At 42.6% G+C, this 17,073-nt stretch overlaps 2 protein-coding genes across 2 annotated transcripts in view; one reads left to right on the forward strand and one right to left on the reverse strand.

Moving 5' to 3' along the window:
• Positions 1-17,073, reverse strand: part of LOC110075963 (apolipoprotein L5) — a 38,467-nt gene that overhangs the window by 12,226 nt on the left and 9,168 nt on the right. The gene's annotated exons all lie outside the window — the stretch shown is intronic.
• MB (myoglobin) lies at positions 1,387-14,007 on the forward strand. Its single transcript, XM_020787594.3, has 3 exons — positions 1,387-6,739; positions 10,057-10,279; positions 11,680-14,007. Exons 1-3 carry the CDS (start codon positions 6,645-6,647, stop codon positions 11,824-11,826), a joined length of 465 nt encoding a protein of 154 aa, XP_020643253.3. The 5' UTR covers positions 1,387-6,644; the 3' UTR covers positions 11,827-14,007.

Consider the following 17,073-nt stretch of genomic DNA (forward strand, 5'->3'; position numbering starts at 1 on the left):
TCTCCCACCTGGCCCCTTTCTGATGGTTTGGATCACAACTCCCATCAACCCCAACCAACAGAGACATGGATGATGGAGTTGTAGTCCAAAATATCTAGAGGGCTCCAGGATGGGGAAGAGGCTTTAGCAAAACATAGCAGATTCTTACATTGCTAAATATAGACTTGTATGTTTGCTTTGACATTGTACTGGAAGGCTGTCATATTAACTGAAGCTCAGTACCATTTAAGCTGGGTTGGTTAAAAATAGCACCCATTCTCTCTCTCCATTGGTTCAAGTTACCGATATTAGGAAGCTGTGTATAATCAAGTTTCCATTGTGAAATAATCTGAATAGAATGTCTGTGCAACTCTGTCTCATTTAACATGTATGTATTTACTGGAGGGTAATTGACATTAGAGCTAACTGCAATTCACAGCCTGTTAATCAGATGTTAATTACTCCACCTGCTACCTTTTCTCACAGATGTGCTAGAAATATGGATATTTACATGACACTTTTGATTTTCCTGGATGACAGAGCTGGTAGGCGAACAGCTTATCCTCCTCCTGCCATCTAGTTCAACAGAACAAGAGGTATCTGGTTGGGGGAATGCTTTGATATAGAACAATTGTTTGCCATCACTGCCTTCTAATAGCTTCCTCTCTTTTTGCATCAATATTTATTTATTTATTTATTTATTTATTTATTTATTTATTTATTTATTTAACTTATATGCCGCCCACATTACCCAAAGGTGTTTGGGTGGCTTACAACAATTAAAATACAATTGAAAAGATAAAACAATTACAATTAAAATATATACTCTAAAAATTGCCATCAGGACCCCAGTTGATATTACAGTGGTGCCTCGCATAGCGAGGTTAATCCGTTCCGGATTAACCTTCGCTATGTGAAAACATCGCTGTACGGATCAAAAAAAGCCATTGGTAAAAAACCAAATGGTAAAAAACTCACCGTACAGCGATGTTTTCTGGGTCCGGCAGCCATTTTCGCGCCCTCGGTAAGCGAGGGGAGGGCGCAAAAACGCTGCGTGCGGCCATTTCGGCCGTAGCGAGACCGTGGATCAGCTGTTCGGCGGGTCGACAATGGTCACCGGAACAGCCAAAATGGCCGCGCACAGCGTTTTCGCGCCCTCCCCTCACTTACCAAGGGCGCGAAAACGCTGCCCGCGGCCATTTCGGCTGTTCTGGCGGCCATTTTGGACCCGACGAACAGCTGATCCGCGGGTCGCAAAGCGAAGGTCGGTAAGCGAAACGCTTACCGATCTTCGCTATGCGAATTTCGGCCATAGGGGCCGACGCGATGCCTTCGCATTAGCAATCCCGGAAAAGGGATCACTATGCGAATTCATCGCTATACGAGGCGCTCGTAAAGCGAGGCACCACTGTATTTCAATTAAAAGCCTTCTGGAATAGGAAGGTATTGACCTGGCGCCGAAATATCATCCGTGTTGGCGCCAGATGAATCTCAATTGGAATGGCGTTCCATAGTCTGGGGGCAGCTGCCGAAAAGGCCCTTTGTCTACAAGCCATCCCTCTTACCTCCTTGAGGGATGGCTCTTTCAAAAGGGCCCCCTGGCTAGATCGTAACGATTCATATGCCAATGTCACAAATTATTTTAGTGTACATTGAGTGTCACCAAGACTTCCTTTGATATATCTCTCATGTAGAGCCACCAGATGGCAGTAGATTATATTACAATAAACAGGCCTGGGTTGAGCAGTAGAAAGGTACCGTTGCTTAACATCAAGGAATCGGTTCTACTGACAATAAAACCCCCTGTTGAATTACATTCTGCTCAGAGTTCCCTCTAAGGTGCATGTATGCACAGAGCGCCATCAGTGCTGCACAGCAGCAAGCCGTGTCAATGCCTGTTTACTTCTGGGTTTCGGATTAAACCCTGCCCCCCTGTATGAAGGGTTTATGTTTTGGATAGCTATATTAAAAGCTCACTTAACTGGAGAGATGAAGCATATACCTGGGGTGATAAACTGTCATGGGATGTTGTTTGAACCACTTGTGTCTCTTCCTCTTACTAGCCTGCTGTAGTATTATTTACAGAAATATGAAAGAGATGACAGTAAGCCTTATTTAGGTGTGACTAGACAGGGAGGCTGTCCAAGGTTGGTTTGGGTTTATTTAAAATTTCCTATGCAAGTTAAATCACTGTTGTTAGTCACATGAATGTATAATTATCCCTGACAATTTTCTGGGCAAGAGTCTACATTGTAGTTCAAATCAGTACAATCTTCACTTGGATTATAGGTTGCTTTCCCTCCTCTGTCATTAACATGGCACTTTCCCTGCCTTTATAAAATTCGCAAGTGACATAGCGCTGAAGTGATAAAACAACTTGTGAAACTGGAGTGCTTGTCTGACACAGCGCTATACTGGAAATACATGATATTATTTTTGGAGGACAGCCAAGAAGTGCTCACTTGAGGTGGATATTCCCACTGTACTGGCATACACTTCATCATAGCACAGTAGGTACCTATTTTCTCTTCTTCAAACAACTTCTTAAAATTTTTCTTTTTAAATTAAGTGCCGTGTCAGATATACAGTGCAGTTTCACAAGTTGTTATTTCAATTCAGTGCAAATTTATCTTTAAAAAAAATGTCCCACTGCCAATGTAACCATTGGATAACCCCCCCTCCACCACTACCCCTTCAGATTGCTATAGGTGGATCATACATGACAGAAACTGTAAAAAAAAAAGATGCATGCAGAATTGCTACAAAAAAACAACAATGGGGGGTGGGATCCAAGTAGCAATGGCTGATAGAACAAAAAGCAGTGAACTCCCATGAAAAAAAAGACTGGGCTTGCTTGCAATTAGCTGTATGTCATAAAGTTGATGGGAAATGCATCAAATTGAATCATGCCAACTCTGGTGCAAACCACAAAGTAAATTACAGTGTAGTTGCATCCTAGTCTGAAGCATGGAACAGTTACTTTTTTAGGACTCTAAGGTTACTCTTCAGCCTGAGACAAAGCCACTGTGTGGACAAGCCCAGAGACTTTGCTCATCCCATCAGTGATGCAGAGAAAGCATAATGGCGTGATCGTAGTAAGGTGGATTTTCAACAAAGACACCACTTTTAATTTAAAATGGCAAAACTTTATGGAGGCAGTGTGGAGGGAAGTCTCAGTTTGGAAACACCTATAAAAAGACATAAAACTGGTAGTTTTTTTTTTTAATTGTTGTTTTCAACTATGGGGAGAGGGAGAAACATTTGTGAGATTTCTGTCTCATGTGTCAAAACAGCTTGGCTGGTCTTAGGCACTATAGACCCTGGCTTGAAGTTGAGTGGGTGGATGGCGCCATGTGCTGCTCTGTCTCAGACAGATAATTGCCTTGGCTGGGCCCTGAAAATAGGTGCAGAGTGGAACAGGTGTCTGTATTGGCATAATTGAAATTGTAGATTGTGCCAGAGACCCCTCATTGATGATTTTATTTTTAATTCAAAATGGCAACATTGTTTCTGCATTTTATCTGAACAGTGGCATCGGGCCTGGAGAGTATTTAGCTATTTTCTCTTGTATCATTTTCCTGATTTAAATCAGGTAGTACAGTATGTGTATTTCCTCATTTGGCAAGAAGACCAAAAAGATGGCAGACTGGTTAGAAGCCCATTCGGAAGAGTTGATGCCAGCCACTGAGATCAGAGGCGAGCTCTAGCAGCATACAAAGCCTGTCCTAGTGAGTACAGCTTGCAGGCTCTTCGAGCTGCTCGTAGCAAAGTCCAACAGGCTGCCAGGAGATGCTCCAGCGATTATTGGCTTCAGCTCTGCTCTCAGATACAGATAACAGCAGACACAGGTAACATCAAAGGAATGTATGACGGTATCAAGCAGGCTTTAGGTCCGATACAGAAGAAATCTGCTCCCTTGTAGTCAGCTGCAGGTGTGATCATCCAGGACCGAGCACAGCAGATGGACCGCTGGGTGCAGCACTACTCTGAGGTGTATTCCAGAGAGAATGTAGTAACCGAAGAAGCACTAAATAATATTGAGTGCCTGCCTGTCTTGGAAGAGTTGGACAGCTAACCAACTTTAGCAGAAATAAAAGCGGCCTTGGATTCCCTCGCACCTGAGAAGGATAACATCCCTGCTGAAGTGCTGAAGTGCTGTAAAGACATCATCACCACTGAACTATAACAAATCTTTTGTCTTTGCTGGAAGGAAGTACCACATCATCCATTGTATAAGAACAAACATAATCACATTGTATAAGAACAAAGGAGACAGGGGCGACTGCAGTAACTACTGTGACATCTCTCTTCTCAGCATTGTAGGGAAGCTGCTTGCCCGTGTAGTGCTGAAGAGGCTCCAGGTGCTTGCAGACAGAGTCTATCCAGATTCACAGTGTGTATCTTGAGCTAATAGATCCACCATTGATATGGTATTCTCCCTCAGACAGTTGCAGGAGAAATGCAGGGAACAACAACAGCCACTCTTTGTGGCCTTCAAAGATCTCACAAAGGCCTTTGATTTGGTTAGCAGGGGTGGCCTTTTTAAGATACTTCCCAAGATTGGATGTCCACCTCAACTCCTTAACATCATCAGGTGCTTTCATGAAGAAATGAAGGGCACTGTAGATTTTGATGGCTCAATATGAGATCCCTTTGACATTGGAAGCGGAGTGAAACAGGGCTGTGTCCTTGCACTGACCCTGTTTGGGATCTTTTTTGCTGTCATGCTGAAGCACGTCTTTGGAACTGCAACAGAAGGTGGCTATCTCCGGAGTAGGTCAGATGAAAAGCTCTTTAATCTCTCTAGATTGAGAGCGAAGACCAAAGTCCAGCTAAAATGTATGTGGGACTTCCTCTCTGCCGATGATGCAGCCATTGTTGCCCACTCTGCTGAAGACCTCCAACAACTCATGAGTCGTTTCAGCAAGGCCTGCCAAGATTTTGTATTAACAATCAGCCTGAAAAAAACACAAGTCATGGGCCAGGGCTATTACTCTCCATTACCATCTCCACACAAGAATTGGATGTTGTTCATGACTTTGTCTACCTTGGCTCAATGATCTCTGACACTCTCTCCCTAGATGTTGAACTGGATAAACGAATTGGCAAAGCAGCTACCATGTTCTCAAGACTCACAAAGAGAGTATGGCTTAATAAGAAGCTGACGGCATATACCAAGATCCAGGTCTATAGAGCTTGTGTCCTGAGCACACTCCTGTACTGCAGTGAATCCTGGACCCTTTGTGCACGGCAGGAGAGGAAGCTGACCACGTTCCATATGTGTTGCGTCCATCGCATTTTTGGTATCACCTGGCAGGACAAAGTTCCGAATAGAGTAGTCCTAGAATGAGCTGGAATTTTTAGCATGTATACATTACTGAAACAGCGACGTCTATGTTGGCTTGGGCATGTTGTGAGAATGGCAGCTGGTCAGAGTCCAAAGGATCTCCTGTATGAAGAATTAGTGCAGGGAAATTGCCCCAGAGGGAGACCACAACTGTGATACAAGGATATCTGCAAGTGGGATCTGAAGGCCTTAGGAATGGACCTCAACAGATGGGAAACCTTGATATCTGAGCATTTAGCCTGGAGGCAGGCAGTGCATCATGGCCTCTCCCAATTTGAAGAGATACTTGTTCAGCAGGCCAAGGCAAAGAGGCAGTCCCGAAAGCAGCAAAACCAGGGAGCCGGACAGGGGACAGATTGTATTTGTCTTCAGTGTGAAAGGGATTGTCACTCTCGAATTGGCCTTCTCAGCCACACTAGACGCTGTTCCAAGTCCTCCATACAGAGCACATTACCATAGTCAAGAGATGGTGAGTGCTCCAACAGTGGAGGGATTCAAGAAAAATTTAGAAAACCACCTGGCAGATATCCTTTGATTTCTATTCCTGCATTGAGCAGGGGGATTGGACTTGATGACCTTCCAACTTCATGATTCTTTGATTCTTTGCTCTCAGGAATGTCCTGACCTCAACTGCTCTGCTCAGGTCTTCTAAGCTCAAGCCTGTGGCTTCCTTTACAGAGTCAGTCCATCTCGTATTTGGTCTTCCTCTCTTCCTGCTGCCTTCAACTTTTCCTAGCCTTTTTGTCTTTTCCAGAGAATCCTGCTTTCTCACGATGTGCCCAAAGTCAGACAGCTTCAGTTTCAACATTTTTGCACCAATGTTGAAACTGTTAACGGGAAGTTGAAATTTAAACATGCACCGTGCTGCCCAAGCAGTGCTGAACTGCTTGTTGATCTCCCACACAACATATTGTTCTGCCCTCAAATGTACAACTTGAAATTGTGATGTTGTCTTCTTGTGTTCTTGGGATGGAAGCTGAGCAACACATTCCTGGCACTGAACTTGTTCAGTGCCCTTTTCTGTTGGGCATGGGACTGGTGCCCGTCTGATATCAGGCTCAGCAATTATTTCATTTCGGCCTGCCACAATAACACCTGACTCAACTTGAAAAAGAGGGGGGAGGGAGAGAGAGGTAAGTATTTGACCAGAGTGACCTAGACTTGAGTTGTCAAGTGACAGGTGCCCGTCTGTAAAGTCAGCTTATTAAAACCACAGGTCTCTCTGCTTGCATTTCATTCAAGGAAGGAGAACATACAAGCTGCTTCTGACTCTTTTCTGCGGAAAGGCTCTTTCTATTGTTCTTTGAGGAGAGACATTATGGGGCTCAGTGATCAGGAATGGCAGAAAGTCATTGACATCTGGGGAAAAGTGGAACCAGATCTCCCTGCTCGTGGGCAGGAGGTTATTATCAGGTAAGCAGAAGCTGCTGCTGGAAATCTGAGAGCAGCGTTCTTGAGAGGTTAGTATGGTGGTGTTTTAGGAATTTATTTCTAAGGTTAGAAATTGTATGGCCAGAAGAGAGAGGAAGATTGCCTGTAAATATCCATTCTTATCTACTTCCGTTTGTATTGGCTTCTTGGTCAGACACATTGTAGGATTATAGAGTCTTTATAATCCTATATACAAAGTGCTCTGATTTATTGCTATTGTAAAAGGTGTTATCGAATGACTTATGGACACTGAATAAAAGAGAGGATTAGAACTACAGTATTATCATTATCATCATCATCATCATTATTATAGGGACATAGTGGTGCTGCGGGTTGAACCGCAGAAGCCTCTGTGCTGAAGGGTCAAAAGACCAGCAGTTGTAGGATCAAATCTATGTGATGGAGTGAGCTCCCGTCGCTTGTCCCAGCTCCTGCCAACCTAGCAGTTCGAAAGCATGTAAATGCGAGTAGATAAATAGGTACCACCTCAGTGGGAAGGTAACGACATTCCATGTCTAGTCGCACTGGCCGTGTGACTGTGGAAACTGTCTTTGGACAAACACTAGCTCTATGGCTTGGAGACGGGGATGAGCACCGTGCCCTAGAGTCGGACACAACTGGACTAAATGTCAAGGGGAACCTTTACCTTTACCTATTACTATTGTTTTCTTTATATGCTGCATTTCTCCCAACAAGGGACCCAAAGCGGCTCACAACATTAAAATTAACACAATTTAAAAACACAGTAAGTTAAATATTAAAAGATAAATTAAACAACATATGATTTAAAATACAATTAAAAGATTAAAATATGAAAACATAAAAAAGATTAAAAGTATCTGCTAAAATGGTGTTCAGAGATTCAGTTATAATTCAGTAACTAGCATTTACATGCTATCACAGGCCAAGACCAAGTGATGCAATTTGTATTACTTCCAGAAGATCAACAAATTTGTCCAAATCTATGGATCTGACAAAGATAGTTGGATGCAATTTCCTTACAAGGAAGTGTGCTTTGAAAATTGTGCGTACCAGTTTAATGATCCAGTGTGGAGTGATGGTTGTAGTGTTGGGCTGCGACTTTGGAGATCCAGGTTCAGGACCTCACTTAGTCATGAAACTGAGTCATGACCTTGAGTCTCTCTCTCTCTGATTGATGTGAGAGGATTTTTAGGAGAGTAAAAGAGGGAAGATGACAGCCATGCACATTCACGTCAACTCATTAGAGCAAAGGCAGGATATAAATGCAGGGAAGCAATGAAACACTTGTAACGTCCCTCAGAGATTTCAGCCGAGAGCATGTTAATGCTGGCAAAAGGTGACTGAGGCGTTTTTTCTGCTTGTGAAATCAGACAGCAAAGGAATCATATGCCAAAATCCTGAAAACTAAGCACTAAACAAAGCAAACCGATTCGCATACTCTCAGGATGCAGTTCCATGGGCAAAAAGAAATACAGTTACATCAAATTAAACATAGTTTAAATAAAATTATAATTTCTCATGCACACGATGCACTAGTGAAAGCAATTTATTTGGGCTCCAAAGTGAGTTTTTTTTTTAATTGACCATAAGGGGCTTTTTAAAATAATATATTTATAAATCAATTTAAGTCAATTTGGGTTGGCAGGTGAGCTTCTACTCTCCTTGATACATATTGTTCAGCAATGCATCAGTTACTGCCTTTTGATGTACTCTGCTGAATAGAACCATCAATTTATCACTGTATCACTTATTTTTAAAAAGAAGTTAAGAAAGACAAACGGTAACAAAAAATGGGCTCCTAAAGAAGAAAGGAAATAAGTTTCCTTTCGACAGTGTAGAGGCCACAACTGGTTTAAATAATCAGATTGAGTTCCATTCAGTGCATGTGAACATGGCAACCGATTTAAATACCATGTGACTCAATTTTTTAAAAAACTGAAAAGAAATCAGTTCAAATTGCCGGTGGGAGCTCACCCTGAGAAGCAAATAAACTCTGGCTGGGCCATTCAGACTCCCATTAGTTAAGAATTTCCCTCATTCGGTCACAGGCTGCCGTCCAGTCTATTTCTAGCTGAAGTGTAATGTTCAGTGACCAGATATGAGGTTAGAAAAACATGCTGGTTCCATTGACCTGGGAGGTCATGTTCTTCATTGACACAAGGATGTGACAAAAGTCCCGTTGGATCAATCTGTGATGAACCCATCTAGTCAACGTTCCAGTTTTTTTTGCATTGGCCATGTTTGGTATAGTTAGATTCTATAGAAGTAAAGGAGGGCATTTGGTCCCACCCATTCATGAAATTTACAAAACCAAGCTACTTCCCCAGATCCTGTATGGCGCTGAAATATGGGGAACTGGAAACCTATCCTCCCTAAAAATAATCCAAAGTAAATTTACTCGATTACTCCTGACAGCTCCCTCCTTCAACCCCCTCAGCGTTTCTCAGATTAGAACTGGTGCTAATGTCAATAACAGACATTAGTCTATAAGTTAATAATTAATTACTGGCTGAAAATTTTGTCCATCACTCAGTCAAAATTTTTAACAGCATCATATGGGGAGATGAATTTTGGATCGTGGAAACTTTTTGCACTGCAACTAGCCAAGACTATCGACTTCCAAGGATTTTAAAGCATGCTTTAATCTCTGCTGGACTGAGCCTTATAGGTTTAATCAATGTTATCTCCAAAAATAATCTTGCTCTGAGCATTCCAGTCTATTATCACTCTTCAGAGATAGGTGGTGCTTCTCTCATCTTTTCGTAAAGGCCTGAAATACATTTCATTTTATATACAGTACTGTTCCAGTATATCCTATTGTATCTTATTATAGTCTATTGCATATGTGTGTGTGTGTGTATGTGTATACTGTTCACACACACACACACACACACACACACACACACACACACACACACACACACACACACACACACCAGTGGCATTTATTTTCCAATTGAGTTGAAGTCTCATTAAACTGCAAGAGATTCATATGGGGTGTAAAATAATTTTTAAAGAGGGAAAACCATCTCTTCTATTTCATTAAAAAATCTGACACACAAGCTGTTATAATTTCTGAATTTAGAAAAGTTACTTTGGTGGACTTCCGTTCCCAGAATTCACCAACCAGTAGGATCACTGGCTGTGCCATCTAAGGGATATTGGCAGGTCTAGTGCTGTAAGTGCTGGAATTACTAATAGCATCCAGAGGCATATACTGTATAGGTAGTAGCTATAACTGTGGTGCAGCATCTTTAGAGGATGTTCTTTACTGTCAGTCACTCATTCCCTGCTGAGCGCTTGTGGTCTATTGACAGCTTGTTTCAAAACCATCCTGAAACTCAAGACAAGTTTGACAAATTCAAAAATCTGAAGTCCATGGATGAGATGAGAAGCTCAGAGGAACTCAAGAAGCATGGAACTACTGTCCTTACTGCCCTGGGCAAAATCCTGAAGCAAAAGGGCAACCATGAGGCTGAACTCACACCGCTGGCCCAGAGCCATGCCAACAAGCATAAAATCCCTATCAAGTATCTTGAGGTAAGTGCCTGTATGTATGTGTCTGTCTCCGTTATGTGTGTGGCTGTCCGTGGAACACTGCACTCCATTGGCCATGAGGCAAGGAGAAGATGTGATAGTTTGTTCACATCCTTTTTATAGTACAGATGACTTTATGCTCATATGCTGATGAATCTTTAAAACTGATAGAAGAGGGCAATGTAAAATAACACACTTCATTATTTGGATCAAGAGGCATTGTTTTGGATATGGAGGGAACCTCTAGGCCATGGAGCGTCTGTTCACTGTCCCATCATGAGATAAATGACTTAGGTCAGTGATCAAAGACAAGATCTGCACATTTTTGACTCTGATCGATATACAGTGAAAGTTGATTTTCTCTAAAAACAAATATTGCCAGTCCTAATCCTAGTATCTGGCTAAGCATCATGACTCTTCCAGCTCCTGAAAGCATCCACTGAGATTTGTTTTTACTCCACCTCTTCCTTTCCCACATGGGAAAAGAGGATGAAAAGTGAAGACTGGTTCCTAATGGAAGCACCAGGTAGCAAAACTCTCCTTCATTAATTAGTTTCGTAGCAAAACCCTACTTCATTCGTTGGTCTGTCAACATTGGAGTGGATGGCTGTGCCCTAATGCCAATGGTAGAGTCACACTCTGGGACATCATCCAGATAAAAGAGAATGTTGTGTTGTTGTTGGGATCTGGCCTCTGCTCTGAAATGTTCCCTGCCTGTGATTTGTTGCTAAACTCATGTGATCATTATGGGTGTTTCAAAAATCTTTTTTGCCTGTGTCTCAAAGCTCATGCAATAATTCTTCAGCCAAATCACTAAACTTAACATATTATCGGACATGGTGACTATTATTACAAATCAGGATGGTGGAAACTGCCGCCTTCCAGATGTGAAATCTGCGTGGGACCTTGGTTCTTCCAGGTTTTGACTTACCAACAGTCCCAGGCAGCATAAGCAAAGGTTAGAGATTACAGGAGTTCAACAACATCTGGATGGGGCTGCCGCCACCGCCGTTCAGCCTCCCCCACTTGGAGTGGGTGCCTCACTTTGTCCAATAGTAGAGGCAGCCCTCAAACCCATCTAAACCAGATGCCTCACGTCAACTTGGGGCAAAGCTTTTTAATAATTTTCTTCAATTGTGCAGATTGGGATTTGGGGCATTCTAGTCTAAATATGTAACTTTCCCACGTTAGCAGCAGCAAAAGCAAGGTGTGTGCATGGTACTTTCCATTTGCTTCTCAGAAGGAGCAAGCTTCTGCTAACTGAACACCCATGACTTGCTGACATTTAAAGGTGCTGAAAAGCTCACTCTCCTTATTTTGACATGTGCCATGCTTTGAGTTTCTTAGCTTCCTTTCTCTCTCTCTCTCTCTCTCCCTCCCTCCCCCCCAATTCTTCTTTACAGTTCATTTGTGAAATAATTGTTGGCATCATTGCTGAAAAATATGCAGCAGACTTTGGGCCCGATTCCCAAGCCGCCATGAGGAAGGCCTTGGAGCTGTTCCGGAATGACATGGCCAGCAAATACAAGGACCATGGGTTCCAGGGCTAGCCCCATCTCCCTAAGAAGATATAAAGCAGCACTGTTGTAGGAGAATGTGCTTATTTATCAAAAATAGTTTGGCATTCAATTGAAACAATCGCAATGAATGGAGCTCAAGTTACACTGGGTGGTGGGAGCCGTGCTTCTTTGAAATCTACTCCGTTCACCAATAAATCTTTGGGATAGGGGTTCAATGTTAAGGCAAGAGGGTCATGCAAGTGTGAAGTGATTTTCCAAAATGCTGCATAGCACCACTCCCATAACCCCCAAATTATTTGGCATGCTGATGGGAATTGTAGCCCAAATTTATCAAAGGCATATGGTTTGGGAAAGTGGATGATGGCCCCACTTTATATAGGAATGGGGCTAGAGCATTTATTTTTTATTTATTTATTTTATTTATAGGGTAAATGATCTGCTAACTCACACGTAGCTTGGGTTGTCCACTGAGGTTACCTTTGATTTTCAGCTGAAATCACTATAGCCCTGGCCTTACTAGAATAAAGATTGTGTTAAATTTCAACCCAGGCCTCTTTTGTCACTCCACTCCACTGCCACAGAAACTAGTAGCAGGAAAACAGAGGCCAGTCTGTAGACTCTATTCATGGAAATGGCAGTCCCACCTGGGTTGCACTGTATTTGAAATGGGTGACGTGTACATTTCCATCAAAAGGAGCTGAGATGTCATTAGGTTCCATGTTTGTGAGATAACAGGATCATGTGGCAATATAATCTGATTACTGGGCAATTCAGGGCAGATAAATGGAGGCACCTTGTCACATAGCTACAGTGGTACCCAACCCTGGGTTCCCAGGTGTTCTTGGACTACATCTCCCAGTAATCCTGGCCAGCACAGCTAGCGTTGAAGGCTTCTGTGACTTTCAGTCCAAGAACATTTGGAGACCCAAGGTTGGGAACCACTGAAAGTGCATAATTAAACTGTGGAATTCACTGACACAAGATGTAGTGATGGCTAATGGTTGCCAGCTTGGATGGCTGTAAAAAGTGATTAAATAAATTGAAAGAGCTGTGTAATGGATAGAGTGATGGGCTGGGACTCAGAAGACCTCGGTTAAAATCCCCACCGAGCTGTGGAAACTCACTGAAGATGAGGGACAGGCTGCTCCTTGAACCTCTCACAGATCTCAAAGAGTCATCATAAGCTGGAGGCAACTTGACCTATGAATAACAAAGTAAATTCCTTGGTGGCTACAAGTCAGGATGGTTTTCAGATGATCTCCAGTATCAGAGGCAATATGCTCTTTATCAGTTGCTGGAGATTGTGATAATGAGAGTCCAATTTTATCTGTGTCATTTGGAGAAACCTTCTATAGAGAACGGGTTGGGTGCTGTTTGAACTGAACGAAAAATTACGAGGGCCTCTGGTCTGATCTAGCAGGGCTCTCCTTATGTTTCGAAGGACAAAGCAGGACACAGTTTGAAAACTGAATCACAATATCGCTCATGGTTATCTTGATAATGAGGCTTTAGTGACAGAAAAATCTCTTGGGATGCCTGAGTCATCATAGTCAGTAAACATAGGGCTGTATTACCACATATTATAAAGAGATTTGGGCTTGTGAAATGCCCTTGCTGAGCCCAAGACTGAAGTCAGAGTTAATCCATCAATATGTTGTGTGTTCCCAGCTCACCAATCATTCTCTTAATGGCAACGCTACTTCAACAGTAACCTCTCAGCAACAAACAAGGCATTATGAAGTCACAATAACATAAAAATGGTAGGTATCAAGCTTATGTCTATGGGAAAAAGAAATAATCCAGAAGTGACTAGTTAGACGAAGAAACATTCAGTTATTTTTACATAATTTCTGAAAACCCATTCAGGGATGGATCAGAAGAAGATCCAGATTTGGCTTATAAATGCTCCTAAGGCTATTCTTAACGAGTGTGGGACTGATAACAGCTATTATGGAGGAGATGAATGTCAATTTCTTTCTAGGACAAAGGAACAATAGCATACAATGTATTTTCCACCTCTGCATAAACATATCACCTTGACTATTTTGTATTTCATTGCTGAAAGATGGCATAGGTGTTTTCTGGTTTTCTGTTTTATTTTTGTTTTTTTTAGCCTACTCACTGTGCTGTATGTGGTTTTGGTTGTTATTGTTTTTAACCCTGCAACTGCTGCTGGAGAAACAGTGCCTTAAATAAAGACTCACTCCTCTCCATCTGCCTGACATCACATTCTTTCCCAAAGGAAAGGCTAGCTGCTCCTTAGGGATGCAAAGAATTCTGCATTTACAGCAGGTGCTCTTGTCAGTCTCAATGTGAAAGCAGCCATGTGTGCACAACCATATGTTATTGCAGGCCATGTTGCTTACTTGTAGTCCAGGAATAGGCAAAATGAAGTCTGTAAGGCATCCCCCCCCTTCCTCAGTTACCCAAGAGAGGCAAGAATATTTTTCGTATTTTTGTTTTTTCTCTTCCTGGAGGCCTCCAAGGAAGGGAAGTTATTGTTTGAGGAAGCCCCTCAAACCACCAATGTAAGGGGCCATCTGAGCATTTCCCATTTAATATTTTTCTAGTTGGGCCATTTCTGGGCCTATAACAGCCCTGGACTGATTCTAAGGGTGCAAACCCGGCCCCAGATTTGACCACCTCAGCTGTAGTCCTTGCTGCATAATATGTAGGTCAGTTGCTGCTGGTTCATCAAGTCTCTCCCATCCCCATAAACAAGCTCAAGAGTAAATGAACTCTCAGTCAAAGCAAAGGGTGAGCAACTTCCATAGGTCTGTGGGGTACATGCGTCCACCTCAGGAAGTTGAAGGGAGATGCATGCTTGCAGACTTCATATTTTCTATTTATATTCTCTTAGAGCCTAAGGCTCCAGTGAAACAGACTCCCAGTAATGGTTTCATTATCCCACTGCTCATCAGAGTGTGTTTCTTGGAATTTAGACTGTAGTGGCCATTTATCTATGATATTCAATGCTCCAGTCCAGACCTATCTTCATTCCTCCTCTTTCTGCCTAGTTCTTGATCATACCTTCTGCTACTGCCATTTTCCCTGACTACACCCATTTAGAAGGTCTAAGAGAGAGCCTCCAGAGCAGGAACAAATGCAGCATGAGGTGCACACAGAGGTGGGATAGTTGGTAGTCTCCATGGTATGAAATCACTGGACCTCACACATACAGTATGATCAGAACTATCCACAAATTCCAAGAAAATTCATTTTGAGAGATGGAATGGTCAGCCCTGACCATGCTGGCTGGGGGATTCTGGGAGGTGTAGTTTTATGAAAACCCTAATGTTTCTCTTCTCTGCCTTTTCCCAATATGATAACCCTCATAAATCCCACCATTGTGACAGGCTGTGCCAGATGTGGCTGATGGGAGTTCTAGCCCAGCGCATCTGTAGGACACTAGGTTCAAGATGGTTGCCTAACAGACACGATCTCCCACTCCATGTTTCATTAGTCACATGCATGTACACTGCGATGTCTGCTTCAGGTATACAATCTAGTTGTACCTCCTCCTCACAGATTGAATGCCCAGTTTCAAGTGTGTGGCTCCCTCTTCTAAGAGGCTATGGCAAGACAGCAGGGTCTGAAAGTAACATTTCATCCTAACAAGAGTTAGTGCAAGTAGAAATTAAACAACATATCATTCAAATGGTTATATAAATAAATAAATAAATATCAAAAGGCTACAGTTCTGTGAATAACCCAGCCAGTGGTCATGCCTCGTGGCGCAGTGGTTAAAAAACGCTGTACTGCAAGCTAAAACTGTGCTCACGACCTGGGGTTCAAATCCCAGGTAGCCGGCTCAAGGTTGACTCAGCCTTCCATCCTTCCGAAGTCGGTAAAATGAGTACCCAGCTTGCTGGGGGGGCAATGTGTAGCCTGTATAATTAAAAATTGTAAACCGCCCGGAGAGTGCTTCTAGCGCTATGGGGCGGTATATAAGTCCAATAAATAAATAAATAATAAATAAATATTTTGAGAGTTATGAGTTTTTTAAGCAAATCAAAGCAAAGTGTGCTACTATTTATTCATTTATTTATTTATTTGATTTATATCCCGCCCATCTGGTATATTCTACTATACTTCTTAGAGCATTCTCTGGGCAGTTTTCAATTTTTAATCATGCAGGTTACACAGTGCCAGCCCCCCAGCAAACTGCGTACTGTTTACTGACCTTTGAAGGATGGAAGGCTAAGTCAACCTTGAGCCAGCTATCTGAGTCTGTCAGGATTGAACTTGGGTTGTGAGCAGAGTCTTGACTGCAGTACAGCAGTTTAACCACTGCTCCATGAGATTTTTTTTAAAAGAAAGGAGTAACATTTCCCATTTCTCGAATGTTCAGTGGAAGCACAGAGAAAGAGGAGTGGGTTAAATTCTCTTCCTTACATGGTACAGTTTTGATTCCAATCTCTTCCTACTGAAGGCTAGGCAAAATAGAAGGAATTGAATAATTCCATCTATTTGTCTTGGTGGGCCCTGAAGAGATTATAGTGACTTTACCCCTGTGGGGAAGGACAGGCAAGGCAGCCCTACCTGCAATTCTGAGGAATTCTTGTCATCAGAAGATTTGAGATATTCAGAGAAATGCTGGCCATTTCACAAACTTGAGCTCGGGAACATAACTCTGGCCCCAGAGATAAAGTTGTCCTGCAAGTCTCTTTTTAAAGAACCACCATCATAAGGCAGTTCCAGGGAGCCACAAATGACTTCAGAACATGGCACCAGACCATCTGGCAGCCAGCTTCACATACCGCAAGAGTTCCGACACAGAGTCATGGATGGGCAGAGAGCCAGATCTGAGATTACAACTACAAGGTCAAAAACATAGCGACGGAAACAGTAAGACCCTCTTTTCCACCTCAGATGGCTACTCCAGTGAAGGACATGTGCAAAACAAGGTACAAAGTGCCACCCTTTTGGAGGAGCAGGCCGTGACACCCTTGTCAAGAGAGCTGTCTGTGGCTCAGACTTGACATGACTGCCCACTTGAGCTCATGGGCAAAATTTTGTGCAAATCCCAACACTTTAAATATCAAGTGCAACTAGATACCACCACCATGCTGCCTAAATAAGACTTAGAGGTTTATTCTCACATTACTTAGTGCCATGGGAAAGGAACAGAGCAACATGTCAATTCATTTGCTTGTTCATATCTAAAGGCCCCCCCCCCAAAACAAAAAAACACCCATCAACTTAATTTAGGAACGAATAAACAAATAGCAGGAGCAAGTCAACTGTAAATGCAAACCTCCAGACCAGGAAGAAATA

This window comes from Pogona vitticeps, chromosome 5 (genome assembly GCF_051106095.1).
Source record: "Pogona vitticeps strain Pit_001003342236 chromosome 5, PviZW2.1, whole genome shotgun sequence".
NCBI lineage: Eukaryota > Metazoa > Chordata > Lepidosauria > Squamata > Agamidae > Pogona > Pogona vitticeps.